The 14,460-nt window shown below is 40.9% G+C and overlaps 1 protein-coding gene across 1 annotated transcript in view; it reads left to right on the top strand.

Annotated features, from left to right (window-relative positions):
• pnpla8 (patatin-like phospholipase domain containing 8) overlaps positions 1-13,929 on the top strand; it is a 71,759-nt gene extending 57,830 nt beyond the window's left edge. Inside the window, exons 9-10 of the mRNA XM_078568479.1 lie at positions 5,097-5,292; positions 12,969-13,929. Of these exons, the coding sequence (XP_078424605.1) occupies positions 5,097-5,292; positions 12,969-13,243 (471 nt within the window). The 3' untranslated portion in view covers positions 13,244-13,929. The remainder of the gene's footprint in view (positions 1-5,096; positions 5,293-12,968) is intronic.
• Positions 13,930-14,460: the final 531 nt, after the last annotated feature.

The following is a 14,460-nucleotide window of genomic DNA, read 5'->3' as shown; positions in this document are numbered from 1 at the left end:
AGAAGGAATCAATGCCTTCACCTAGGCTTTGATTTCGACATTTGAATTTTGCCCACTCTGTGTTGTTTCAATGAAGACTAAAAACAGAGTCAAAGGCTCTGATGACATCCTCGTGGGAGGTTGCCTCCTCATTCACTCCTCTGCCTGGCCAGCGCGTCATCTGCGGTAATACTGACGGTGCATAACAAGGCACTTACCTGGTCTTTCTTAGCTGTACTCATGAGACCTGAAGCGTTTTGATAACGAGTGAAATGCTTTTTTCCAGTTTTGTCATTGCTGAGCCTTTCTGGGGCCCTTTACATTCTGGAATGATCCTGGGAGAAGTAGGGTCGAAGTTATTGCTCACCTTGGGTTGAGGTTCCCATTTCCCACCTTGCTTTCTGTGTTAGTCGCTGGGCTGTCCTTGTGGTTTCCCTCTCTAGTCTGATGACCGGGTAGCTCTTGAAGTCCTTCAACCTCTCTTCTCTGCTGCTGGGCTTCTCCCAAAGGCTGTTTCCTGCCGTTTTACACTGCTTTTCTGTGGGTCCCGTAACTACTGCCACCCACCATCTGTTATTGTTGGGTCATCTTGGATGATGTTGGTGTCTTACTCTAAGCAAGAGTTCTGGCTGGAGGCAAAGATCCTTTTTCAAAGTAACCTTTGTTTACATAACTATGTACAGGGTTGCAAAGCATTAGGACCAAGCCATTGCTCACCTCCCAGATTTTCCTTGTTCTCTTCTGTGTGACATCATTATTACATAATACATGCTCAGGAGCTAGCGTTAGAGTTAACCCTTTACATTTGAAACCAGAGACACTCGCAAGTTAGAAATGGTGTCGTGTGACCCAACATTACAAGGTCAGAATATCACACGAGCAAACTTCTAGGAATGTCTCTAACTAGAATAGGCAACGCTACTCCACCAAAACATGAAGTACAGATGAACAGCTAACAGCGCAACACCCACCTCAAACATTAGTAGCTGCAGCACATGAGGAGAGTGGGCTCTGAATTGAGATCTACAATATTTTAATCTCTCTTCCCATCAATCCCCCAACTTCCAGTTTGGCTGGGATCTGCCAGGCACCCCAGTTCTACAACAGCCATCTCGTTCTTTACAGGCTGTGTAAGTAGCAGATTCCAGAATCAGGACACCCTTCCCTCAGTGGAGAAGGACTCTGGGACAACAATGAACTGAAACCCTACCCCACTGACATGGCTCCAGAATTAAGCACAATTGCGGGTGAGGGAGGAAAAAATGGAAGGCTGCAGGAGATATAACCAATCCTTTATTATAGCCTATACTGTACCTAAAATGACCATTATGAAAGTAAGGACACCTGATCCAAGGCCCTTGGCTGTCCCTAATTTACAGGTTTTCTATAGTTTTACAGTGGATATTTTTAAATATATGATTTTTTTTTAATGACGTCTCTTGTAGAAAGTAAGTGTTTGGTTAGAATGCTAATTAAAACATTAGCTTTTCACTACTTGGAGCTGGGTTTGAATCCAACTTGGGTTAATGAGATGAAGGGAACATTTTCTTCTTTCACAGTCAAAAAGGTCCCTCGTGAATTATGTAAGTTTCAATCTAGTCGAGTGGCATAAAACCATCTGTAACTTCCCACTGTTTGGCCTCAATTGGCCTTTCTTAAAAAGGCTAGAAAAGCCAATATGGAAAATGGAAGTGTCTTACTGATGCAGCCTCAGCATGAGGCAAAAACTTAATTTGGGGGTAAAGGGAAAATAGCTTTTCCATGGGGCTACAGCTGACCTGATGTGCCGAGATGTTAATACTTGATGTAAAAAGTGATAATGGTCCTTTTCCCCCTAACTAATCATCCTCAATTTGATGAATGTTAACCACATTTATTATTAACTGTTTTCCCTTCCTCCCGAAAAAAAAGCTGAGACTATATTGAATGAAGTTTATAAGTTAGATAACATGAACCCCTGACAGTGGAGTCAGTGGACAGAATTGAATTGTTTCCAACTAGAAAAAGAGATTGAAAGATAGAAAATGCTGGAAATAGCAGGTCAGGCAGCAATGGTAGAGAGACAAGCATAAAGTTTTCAGGTCAAAATGAAGAGTTCAGATGAAGAGTTTTTGACTTGAAATTTATAACTCTGTTTCTTTCTCCACAGATGTATGCCAGAGCTGCTGAGTATTTCCAGAATTTTCCATTTTTATTTTGCATTTCCAGTATCCACAGTATTTTGCTTTTGTGTTAGATTGAAAGACAAGTTAATCTTGTCATTTACATATCTAGGATTTCATGTTTTTGACTTGTATGTGTGTTTTTAGCAACTTTTTAATTACACATTACCTTTTGAGTGACTTCCATCTTTCATTTTTTTATTTGAAAAGTTAAATTGGAAGTAAAAGAAACTAATGCTTCCTAAACTGATGCGCTTTGACAACAAAACAAAGCTACTGAATAAATATTTTTTAATAAAAAAAACAATTCCTGATATTTTTTCATCTCTGATGAAGCTGTTTGAGGTGTCTAATGGGTGGCACAAACTCTTCTGTTGAAGAGTCATGCGGACTCGAAACGTTAACTGTGCTCCTCTCCGCAGATGCTGCCAGACCTGCTGAGTTTTTCCAGGTATTTTTGTTTTTGTTTTGGATTTCCAGCATCCGCAGTTTTTTGCTTTTAGCACAAACTCTTCCTCTGTGTCACTGTTAAAGTAAGTAAATTAGCATCTTAATTTTGGATCAAATGTTAGATAGCATTTATCTGGTGCCTCCTTATCATAGTTCCAGAGTATTCCAAGTTTGTTGCAACTAGTGAATTGCTTTCTATATACAGTAACTGCTATGTAGGTAAGTTGTAAGCAACTGCTTTGAATTGGTGGTTGAGTGAACAGTAATTTCAAGGATGCGAGGAGTCTCCACTTAATATCCAATTCAAAAGACAGTCCCTATGGTGCTCTCACTCAGCACTGAAATGTAGCCCAGATAACAGTTTTGAATCCACAACCTTCTGACTCAATGCTATGCATTGAGCCAAGCTGGCAGCCTGCAAAATGTAGGCCTATTGGGCAAATTGACAGCAAATTGTTAATGGGTTTTGGCTTTTTATATCTGAAACCCTCATGCATATCTCTTCACAAACAATTATACAAAGAATTAACTGGGACCAATTTTGCTTCTCTTCCTTTCTGAGGAATGGGGTATAGAAAAGGAAAATTATGAAGAGGGAGATAATTGATTTTGACTTTTTTAAGTTAGAGCCACACTTGAAATGTGCTTTGTCAACAAAACAAAGCTACTGAATAAATATTTCTTAAAGTATCAGGAATTGACTTTGCCTGAGACTTCTGAGTTGAAATTTTAGCAGTGTTTTCTAAAACCTTCACTGGAAAGGTGAATTTAATTGTGATCATGATTATCGTTTTTTGTGGAGATCATTTCAAGAAGGAGATGAAGAAACATGATCACATACTGTATATGTGACAAACTCCTTGTACTTTTTATAAGAAAAAATAGACAAATCGAAGAATATTATGTTTTAGATATTTATGTGCTTCAGACATGATGGGGAGAGGTAAAGTGTTTCATTTTGGTCTATCCTCAACAGAGATTTATATAATTCAGTGGACCCCTTAGGGTCATTGAGCAACAATATTTTCTTTGGTTACCTGCCACAAGTTCCCCTCTCATGCATCAACCCTGGTCACTGTCTGCGGCTGAACTAAACTATTCATAACCTTGGCATTATTTTTGATCCTAAAATGACCAAGTCCACCTACTTTCATTTCCATAACATTGTCGATCTCTGCTCCTGCTTTGGCTCATCTGTTGAAACCCTCATCCATACCTTTGTTACTTCTAGACCTAAGTACTCCACTGCTCTCCTGACTGGCCTCGCATCAAGTCCTTTTCATCCATCACCCCTGTGATCACTGATCTGCATTGACTTCCAATCAGGAAACGCCTCAATTTTAAAATGGTCACCTTTGTTTACCAATCCCTTCATGGCCTTGCCCCTCCCTATCTCTAACCAACTCTGGCCCTACAACCCTCTGAGATCTCTGCGCTTCTCTAGTTCTGGCCTTGTGTATCTCCAATTTAATCCCTCCACCATTGGTTTTCAGCTGCCTGGACCCTAGGCTCTGGTATTTTCTCTTTCAGCCACTCAACCCTTTTTCCCTTCTCTCCACTTTTTAAAATGCTCCATAATAGATACCTCTCTTCACCTGCTCTAACACTTCCTTATGTGCCAAATTTTGTTTGATACTGCTCCTGTGAACTGTTTTGGATTGCTTTATTGCATTAAAGGTGCTCGGTAAATACAAGTTGTTGTTGTTTTTGTTGTATTGTCAATGTGCCTTGCATGACTACAATTCTAAAGCTTTAACTATTCTGTGCTGTATCATTCTATGATTCAACACCCTTTAGTACCAATTTTTAAAGTAAGGTTTTATTCTCCAGCCAAAAACATATTGTACCAGAAACCATTTACAAACCAAGTTTAACATCACTTTATCATTGCTGACTGACTTGTTACCTTTCTCAGTCTGGGTGTTTTGCAGTATGGGCTTTAGCCTTTCACCTTGATTTTTCAATCGGAAAAACAAGAAGGTGATTTAAGCCTGTTTCCAGTTTTTTTTTCACTTGCCAGTGTGTGTTTTAAAGAATTTTTGATAATATTTATTTGAAAATGTGACTTAATTAAAAAAGGCAACCCAAAACTGAGCCTTGGAATGACAAGTCCCATGTTTGATTTCCATTATGTTGAATCAGTTAATCCCAACAGGGCATGAGAGTGGAGGCTGTAATTGTTCTCTGGTCACTGAACAAGGTGTGGGATGAAAAGAAAGATGGAAATCAGCCAAAGTTTCCTTCTCTGTTGGCTATCTAATGATTGTCACTGAAAAGTATCCATGGAAGTGGAGTAGACAATTTGGACTTGGCTTTGATGTTCACAATCTACCAGCGCTCACTGGCAAAAAGTAGCTATTTCACCCTGTTTCACCAGTGGAATTGTAACTCTACAAAGTTTATGTCTTCAGAAAAGGAGAATTTGGTAAACATCCAGCAGAGTATTGAAGTGGTTGTCTTGTTGCCAATATAGTTAAATAATCGATTTGTTTTTCTCCCCTATAGGATGGCGGCTTGCTCATTAACAACCCCTGTGCATTGGCCATACATGAGTGCAAACGTCTATGGCCAAACACACCATTTCAGTGTGTAATCTCTCTTGGAACAGGACGCTACGAAACGCTGGGGAAAAATAATGTGACCTACACAAGCCTCAAAGCAAAGCTGACTAATGTAATTAGCAGTGCCACAGATACAGAAGGTTAGTTATCGTAAGATAACTGCAATAACAGATTTTCTTGGCCACAGCTGAGCTCCCATATTCTGAATTTGCACTGTCCTGATGTAGAATTAACATTGGTTATTGCTATGAAAGATCAGATAAAATAAAATGAATGAGTTTTGAAGCAGTTCAAAAATAAAATAATGGATTTGGCGATTGTCGGTGACAAATATTAAAAATGTAGAGCTGCTAAAATGTGCATGGTTACTGAAAAACTGTGCATTTATATGCTCAAGCTGTGAACATATTGCTATGATTAAATCCAAACTTGTGGACTTTCAAACTGCAGACTTCACTTGGACCTGTTTAGATATAACTTAGCCAGAGGTGATTAATGACAACGTTCATGATTAAATGTGATAAATATGCATTGAATACAAACTATGATGCACGCAACCATTCTTGATGAAAGGCCCACCATTAATCGCGTTTTAAGATTGGACAGGTTTTTCCCTCTTTCAGACATTTTGAAGCTTAACCTTCAATGGAATAAATTCAATAAGTTTTGAATTTTAAAAAATCCTTTCAAGTGTAGTATCCAATCCTGCTTCCTTGTGATAAGCCGTTTTGGAGCCCTGTAAATGCTGTATTATACCAGAGGCATTTATCTTTTAAAAAGAAAAGGTCTCTTTTTTTAATCCCATATAATGTACCATAAACCAAGTATTGTCCATGTGTTTGCCTTTGCAAATTACAGAGGCCTCATAAGCTATACACAAACTTTAAATAATTGTTCTAGTTAACTTGCATCTGTCAGAAGTTCCTGACAATAGGACACCTTAGTGTTCTAATTTAGGATTGATCCATCAATGAGGCAACTCTGCCAATAAGTAGCCTTTTGAAACTTCCAGTCCGCAAAAATTCAAGCAGGGAAGACGAGCCAATGAGAAAGATAAGCAGAAATAGGCATGAGGTAGGCTAGTTTGTTGGATACACCTGCCTTAAACTAATGTCATATCATGCGTGTTCTGCCTAAAGGCATGTACTTGGCTGATTATCTGCTGATGCTTCATCCTGAGTTGTTTTCTTGACAGTTTTGCGTCAGTGGTGGTTTGCCAAAGCCATCTACTGACAGTGGCAGGGTGAGGAGGCAGCCCCCAAGTTTACCTCGGCCAGAACAGGAATCGAACCCACACTTGTGCCATTACTCTGAGCAATACGCAAACCATCTAGCCAATTGAGTGAACCAGCCCCCCCTTAAACCAGTGCCTGCCTCCATTTATTTTTGGTTTTATTTTTGAGAGCTGAGTACACTTCCATATGCTACAAAAGCTTCAGCTATATCTGATGAGTTGTCTAAAACTGGTACTGTTTAAACATAAATCATCCTATAGTTTTTGGTATTAAATAGCAGCTAATTGAGACCCTGTTTGATACAATAAGTAAAGTTGGTGAGAGACAATCAAATCTTTATCACTGGAATTTACGTCTACTGAGAGTTGTTCAGTGAGCTCTGCTGAGGGATATTTTGTGATATTTTGAATTCATTTTTCCCAGGCTTCAAACAAAATACCAAATGGCACTGTAAACCACCCCTCTAATGCAACACAAATATCAATAATCACAAAGTAATAACATCGATTCAACATTAATAACTGGCTGTTGAAGTGGTAGAAATGTCAGCTGCTTGCAGGGGTGACTTTAGTTTAGAAGTTGTGCTTCAAAATGGACTGCCATTTGTACAAATGGCATTCTACTTTTTGTCCTGGTAATCACTAAAGTTTCTAATTTCCTCAGCAAGAGTGGATTTTCCAGTTGTGAACTTTCATCAGTATTTGTAGTAACGTCATCCATCAGGAACAATATAATCTAGCCTAGAATCGTAAATACAATAATAATAGTCTTTAAAATTGTTTAATGCAATTCAGTTGAGATCCATGCATTGAGTCATACTTTATCAAAGCAGAATCCTAGGGCTAGATTTCCATCAAGTTGGGATGACTTGGGGTCCCTTTAAGTATGGTGGCCAGGACCCGATTCCGGGTTTCCCGACCCCATTCCTGGAGTTCCTGATTTCTCGGGAGTGCTTTTTAAGGGTGTGGTCAAAATCCTGCACCCAGCACTCCTGAGCTGGTAGGCTCCATTGTCAGGATAGGCCTGTCCTAGCCCTCTGCAATTTTCATGGAATTGGGCCAGGTTTTCAATAAGTTGTGGTTCACTCGGAGGAGTTATGAACCATAGTCTGCATGAGGGGACATTTTAAAAGGTAAATTCAAAGGTCCTCCTCTTGTCCCCCCCATGCCAGTGTATACCCCACCAAACAATCCCTCTGGCCCCTCATGCCTCCTTTGCTAAGCTGTTGCATTTCCATGCCCAATGACCCACTATACACTATATAGAACCAATGAACCCTATAATAATGATGGGATGTATAAAACAAAAAGCTTTTTTAAAAAAAAAGTCATTCATTCACAACTTTCCACTATGCTTAAAAAAAAAGTCCTTTATACTGCAGGGCAATAAAAGTATCAATAATCAAAGCCTTTTAAAGTTTCAATAGCTAAAACTGCAAACATTTGAAATCTCTTAACCTTGTGTAAATAAAAATTGTGAAATTGACAGCAGAGATCAGAGATCCATAGCTATCAAGCAGCAATGTTTTCTCTGGGGGCTCAGCTGTTTGAGTAGTCTAATGGATGCCTGGGCTCTCAGCCAAGATTATGCAATAAAGGTTGGCTGAGAGCCCAGAAATCCATTAGTCTGTTGAAACACCTGGATGAATGAATGACTGTGGTTTTTTAAAATGCTTTAAAAAAAATTTTGGCATAAGGGCATGAGAAGCCATGGAGAGTAGGTGGAGGGACATACCTTGGAATAGGGACATGAGGTGGATAGGGGAATGGTAGTGGGTGGGTAGGTGACATGAGGTGGCATGGGGAGTGTGTGAGGGGTGAGGGCTGGAGGACCTTTCAATTTTCATTTTAACTGAGACAAAGTCCCACAGCATTGAGGCAGGCCTTTGAAGCAGTCCGCCTGGGCAGTTCCTGTTGCTGCTTCCGAATTTCTTGCTGGATCCAGCCCGCACCCGCCACACTCGCATCCCCACCCCTAAACAATGAAAACCCGCCCTTGCTGGCACTTTCTCCCTACACAGACAGGTGGAGCCGGGAATTTTTCCAACTCCCGAAAACCCAGGCTGCAATGACGTGTCCTAAGTCACGTATACCGCTCTTGATAAAATGATTCAGATGAAAAAGTATTCTTGGCAATCAACAAATACATTCTCCACAGTAATATAAACTGCAGAACATAATTTATAATTTCAGTTATCATTCGTAGGTCATAGAATCATAGAGGTCTAGAGCACAGAAAAAGGCCCTTCTGCCCATCAAGTCTGCGCCAGCCAAACAAGTGCAAAACTATTCGAATCCGATTTTCCAGCATGAAACTCATAGCCTTGTATGCCATGGCATCCAAATACTTCTTAAATGTTATGAGGGTTTCTGCCTCTACCATCCTTTCAGGCAGTGAGTTCCAGATTCCCACCACCCTCTGGGTGAAAAAATTCTTCCTCACATCCCCTCTAAACCTCCTGCCCCTCACCTTAAATCTATGCCCCCTGGTTATTGATCCCTCCACCAAGGGGAAAAGTTCCTTCCTGTCTACCCTATCTATGCTCCTCATAATTTTATACACCTCAATCATGTCACCCCTCAATCTCCTCTGCTCCAGGGAAAATAACCCCAGTCTATCCAATCTCTCCTCATAACTAAACCTCTCCAGCCCAGGCAACATCCTGGTAAATCTCCTCTGCACCCTCTCTAGTGCAATCACATCCTTCCTATAATGCGGATTCCAGAACTGCACGCAATACTCTAGCTGTGGTCTAACCAGCATTTTATACAGTTCCAGCATAGCCTCCCTGCTCTTAAATTCAGTGCCTCGGCTAATAAAGGCAAGTATCCCATATGCCTTCTTAACTACCTTATCGACCTGTCCCGTTACCTTAAGGGGCCGGTGGACATGCACACCAAGGTCCCTCTGATCCTCTGTACTTCCCAGGTTCCTACCATTCATCGTGTATTCCCATGCCTTGTTTGTCCTGCTCAAATGCATCACCTCTCACTTATCCGGATTAAATTCCATTTGCCACTGATCAGCCCATCTGACCAGCCCGTCTATATCCTCCTGTAATCTAAGGCTATCCCCTTCGCTATTTACCACCCCACCAATTTTCGTGTCATCCGCGAACTTACTGATCAACCCTCCTACATTCAAGTCTAAATCATTTATATATACCACAAACAGCAAGGGACCCAACACCGATCCCTGTGGAACTCCACTGGACACAAGCATCCAGTCACAAAACCACCCCTCGACCATCACCTTCTGCTTCCTGCCACTCAACCAATTCTGGATCCAATTTGCCAAATTGCCTTGGATCCCATGGGCTCTTACTTTCGTTATCAGTCTTCCATGCAGTACCTTATCAAAAGCCTTGCTGAGGTCCAAGTAGACCACGTCAAATGCATTGCCCCCATCTACACACCTGGTCACCTCACCGAAAAATTCAATAAAATTGGTCAGACATGACCTCCCCTTAACAAAACCATGCTGACTGTCCTTGATTAATCCCTGCCTCTTCAAGTGTAGATTAATTCTGTTTCTCAGAATTGCTTCCAATAGTTTCCCCACCACTGAGGTTAACCTGACTGGCCTGTAGTTCCCTCGTTTATCCCTTCCTCCCTTCTTGAATAACGGTACCACATTGGCTGTCCTCCAGTCCTCAGACACGTCTCCTGTGGCCAGAGAGGTATTGAAAATTATTGGCAGCGCCCCTGCTATCTCCTCCCTTGCCTTACTCAACAACCTAGGATACATTTCATCCAGGCCTGGAGATTTATCCACTTTTAAGCCTGCTGGACCACTTAGAACCTCCTCCCTTTCTGCTAATTTATTTAATTATACCACAGTCCTTCTGCCTGATTTCCATACCCACGTTGTCCATCTCACTTGTGAACACCGACACAAAGTATTCATTTAGAACCCTACCTACGTCTTCCGGCTCCACACGCACATTACTGCTATGGTCCTTAATGGGTCCTACTCTTTCCCTAGTTATCCTCTTACTCTTAATGTACTTGTAAAATAACTTTGGATTTTCCTTTATTTTATCTGCCAATGTTTTTTCATGCCTCCTTTTTGCTCTAATTTACTTTTTAAGTTCCCCCCTACATATTCTATACTCCTCTCAAGCTTCTGCTGTTTTAAGCTCTCGATATCTGCCATAAGCCTCCCTTTTTCTCTTTATCCAATCCTGTATATCCCTCGACATCCAGAGTTCCCTGGATTTATTGGTCCCATCCTTTATCTTTACTGGAATATGTTGGCCCTGTACTCTCCCTATTTCCTCCTTGAATGAATCCCACTGCTCTGATGCAGATTTACCTAAAATTAGCTGCTCCCAATCCACTCTGGCCAAATCATATCTGATCTTATTATAAGAAGAGGTTTCTTTGCCCATGTTTGACCTGATCTCATGAGACTTCATAGGGTCCAGCATCAATATTGAGGACTCCCAGCTCAACTGCCTCCTAACTGTACACCACTGTGCTGCCACCTCTTGTCATGCCAGTGGGACAGGACATGCCCAGGGATGGTGATGGTGGTGTCTGGGACATTATCTGTAAGGTATGATTCCGTGAGGAAGACTATGTCAGGCTGTTGCTTGACTAGTCTGTGAGACAGCTCTCCCAATTTTTGCACAAGACCACCCCCCCCCCCCCCCCCCCCCCCCCCCCCCCCCCCGCCCCCGGTGTTAGTAAGGAGAACTTGGTAGGGTCCACAGGGCTGAGTTGCCATTGACGTTTTCAGTGCTGGGTGGTCCATCCGGTTTCATTCCTTATCCAATTTTCCTGGAGTAGTTTGATACAACTGAGTGCTAGGCTATTTCAGAGGGCATCTAAGATTCAACCACATTGCTGTGCGTCTGGGGTCACATGTAGGCCAGACCAGGTAAGGTCAGCAGATCCCTTTCTCTGAAGGGGATGAGTGAACCAGATGGGTTTTTACGACAATCGTTTCATGGTCCTCATTCAAATTCCACCATTTGCTGTGGTGAGATTCAAATCCGGGTCCCCAGAGCTTTACCCTGGGTCTCTGCATTACTAGTCTAGTACTGGACGATGCCACCACCTCCCCAGTGTTCACCTGATGATTCAAGTTGAAACAGGAGGGTAAGTCCATTAAAATCTTTTAGGCTCATCTATTGAAGCAGTGCTGCATTGATCTGATGATGATATGAATAAGCAGCATTCTCTCTTCTTGTGAGCAAAAATAGAGTATGGCTGTAATAATGGATTTAATGCACACTGTTGCATTTTTCATTGCTCATGGTTAGTTTGGAGTCTGGAACATTGTTGGGACATTGCGCTTGTTACTTGGCCTGACCTCACTGCTCCTCGAGATCATTGCTATAAAGGGGCAATTTGAAATAAATTAGCTGCTAATAAACTGCTGGGGTCACCCAGCACAATTGTAACTGCTTGTAAATTTTAGACTTTAGGACAATGATGATCTTTCATTATTCCCCAGCTGTATCAAAAAGATACAAGATTTTCACGTATAATATTTCAAATTTTTAAATAAATAGAACGTTCCACCTGTATTATGGGTCCCTGGCGAATAATTTGAGACTTTCCAAATTGACACACGCTAATTGCACTGGCTTTCCACACTTGCCTGCCTCTCCAGCGGCACTCACCTCTTCTCTTGAAGATTAGATTGGCTGACACTGCAACATTCAATAAATCAACACATCTAGTTGCCTCATGCATTCATATGTATCCCTGACTATTGTCTCTGCCATGGACGCAAGGGTGTCAGCCGGAAACAATTTTTCTATTTCTCTTCCCTCCTCACCAACTCAAAGTCCTCAACAACAGAGACTTTTAAATAAATTGCAGCATGCACCCAACTCTAGCTGCCCTATGAGAAGTCTGAAGTACTCATTTCAACAGAGTTGCGAGCTTGAAAATCAACAGCAGGACTTGCCCATTTAAACACCATGCCCTTCGGAAGTTAGTTGTGAGTGGGATATGAACAAGACGTGGTGCCACAGTGGGTTAGAATCCTCTTCTTTTACCTCTAAAAGCTGTTTTGAATTCAACCCAGACTGGTGGAGAGAGAGGTTCTGATAAAGGTTTTACATGTAATTAGCCTTGGCAGTTTCAACCCAGTTCATGGTGGGTGTCAGTTCATAGCTCAAAATGCTGTACAACTTAGCACTAAAATCACGCTTAGATGTCATGAGAGTTGTAGGAAACAGGAATGCTGCACTTTCACAGCAAGATACTTGTGATGCTAAGGTTAGTGTGTTGTTGAAAAAGTAGCCTTTGATGTGTGCTAGGCTTGGCCTAAGAGGCATTCACGCTGAAAGTGCTTGCAGTGTAAAACATTCTTTCTTAAAACCTGACGCAAGTTCATTTAGCTCATCAAGCCCAGCCATCAAGTATGCAGGTTCTACCATCAACTTGTCTCCCTCACTTTGAATCCACAACTTGAACATTGAAAGGTGATGTATATAAGGTAATACAATGTTCACAACTGCCTTCAACTTTCCCATATATACCTCATTTATTTATATATACTTATCTGCCTCATTTATTTTTAACAATTCCTGAGCAGTTTCTTTTTCTTTTAAACATTGATTTCAGAAGTTCATACTATGCTTGATGCACTTCTGCCTCCTGACACCTACTTCAGGTTCAATCCTTTCCTGAGTGAGGATGTAGTGTTGGATGAAAACCGTAAGGAGAAGCTAAATCAGTTGCAAATGGATGGGACCCGATACCTTGAACGGAATGAACCCAAGCTCAGGAAGGCTGCTCAGATACTTAGTCAGGAGAAGGGCATGCTTCAGAAAGTGTCTGATTGGTTTAAATTAAAAGCAGATATGTATGATGGCCTTCCTCTTATTTCCAAGCTGTAAAATAAAAATGTATATTTCTCAGAATCCAGTTAGCAACCACATCAGTGTAATTCCGTCATAGTGACTAAATCAATCAGCAGTGCTTCAAAATTTGAGAAGCGATACTGAATTTGAGTTAATACTTGAACCAGGTTTTTTTTTAAAGAAATACCAATGCTGCTTATTTTCCACATTACTCATCAAGCTTATAAATTGCTGCTTCCTTTGTCTTCGACCGATACCCGAGTGATGCTCAGTATATTTCCATGGGGATAGCATGTCTATTCTTTGCTGAGTTTTGGTTTGGATTATTTATTTTGCTAGCAATCAAATATTTTCTTTGTGCTAAATGAATTTTTTATAGATATGAAAATATCAACATGGTTTTAACCACTTACACGATCATGCTATTTGAAGATGTAATGAGTCTATTTTCCCCCCTCCCTCCCCCACAAAAACTTGCCTTACACCAAACAATGCAATTTTCACTCTTGAGCACTTCAAGATATTTCAATGACCAGGATATTTTGAAAGCAGCTCAGTGTTCTTATAAAGGCACTTGAACATGCTCCATTTATACAATGAATAATGTAGAGTTTGTGTCTGTTGTTTAAGTATACACTTTATCCTGTTTCCTGATAAACTGTAACATGCTACTACATTTCCATTTTCTCTTGCATATCAATAAACTTTGTAGTTTAAAACCAGCACAATGTTTGTTTTTTCTTCATTAGTGGTTAGATTCTGCCAAATTTTTTTTCTCTCCTGCTGGTGCTGCTTCCATGTCTCCAAAGGTGCTGCACATGTTCTGATACCTCACTCAAATTTCCTCTATTTACATCTGTTAGCCTTGACAGTGTGCACAACTATTCAACTGGAGAATCTCATTATCCATATGTGCATGTTTGTGCCTGTTTTTTTTAATAAATTTGTCCTTGAGAGGTGTTAGCATTTGCCCATTTTTAATTGCCCAATTGACAATACTTAATGTCTGTTCTTAATTGCCCTTGATCAGTTGATGGAGCGCCACAGTCTTGTACCACTGCAGTCCATGTGGTAGGTACAGTTACAATGCAGATGTCTGCCAGAAAGTAATTCAAAATGGTCACTTTTTACCTTCCCTAAGCCAGAACACTATAGCCAGTTGCACTTGGAACTGCACTCAGCTAATAGCACAGATGAGAATATTCCTGGTCTGCACAGTTCAGTTGTTTATCAGAAAAACAAATAAGGAAAGT

Source organism: Cetorhinus maximus, chromosome 22 (assembly GCF_964194155.1).
Source record: "Cetorhinus maximus chromosome 22, sCetMax3.hap1.1, whole genome shotgun sequence".
In the NCBI taxonomy this organism is placed as follows: domain Eukaryota; kingdom Metazoa; phylum Chordata; class Chondrichthyes; order Lamniformes; family Cetorhinidae; genus Cetorhinus; species Cetorhinus maximus.
The sequence above is the reverse complement of the archived record's forward strand: the minus strand, read 5'-3'. Positions and strand labels throughout refer to the sequence as shown.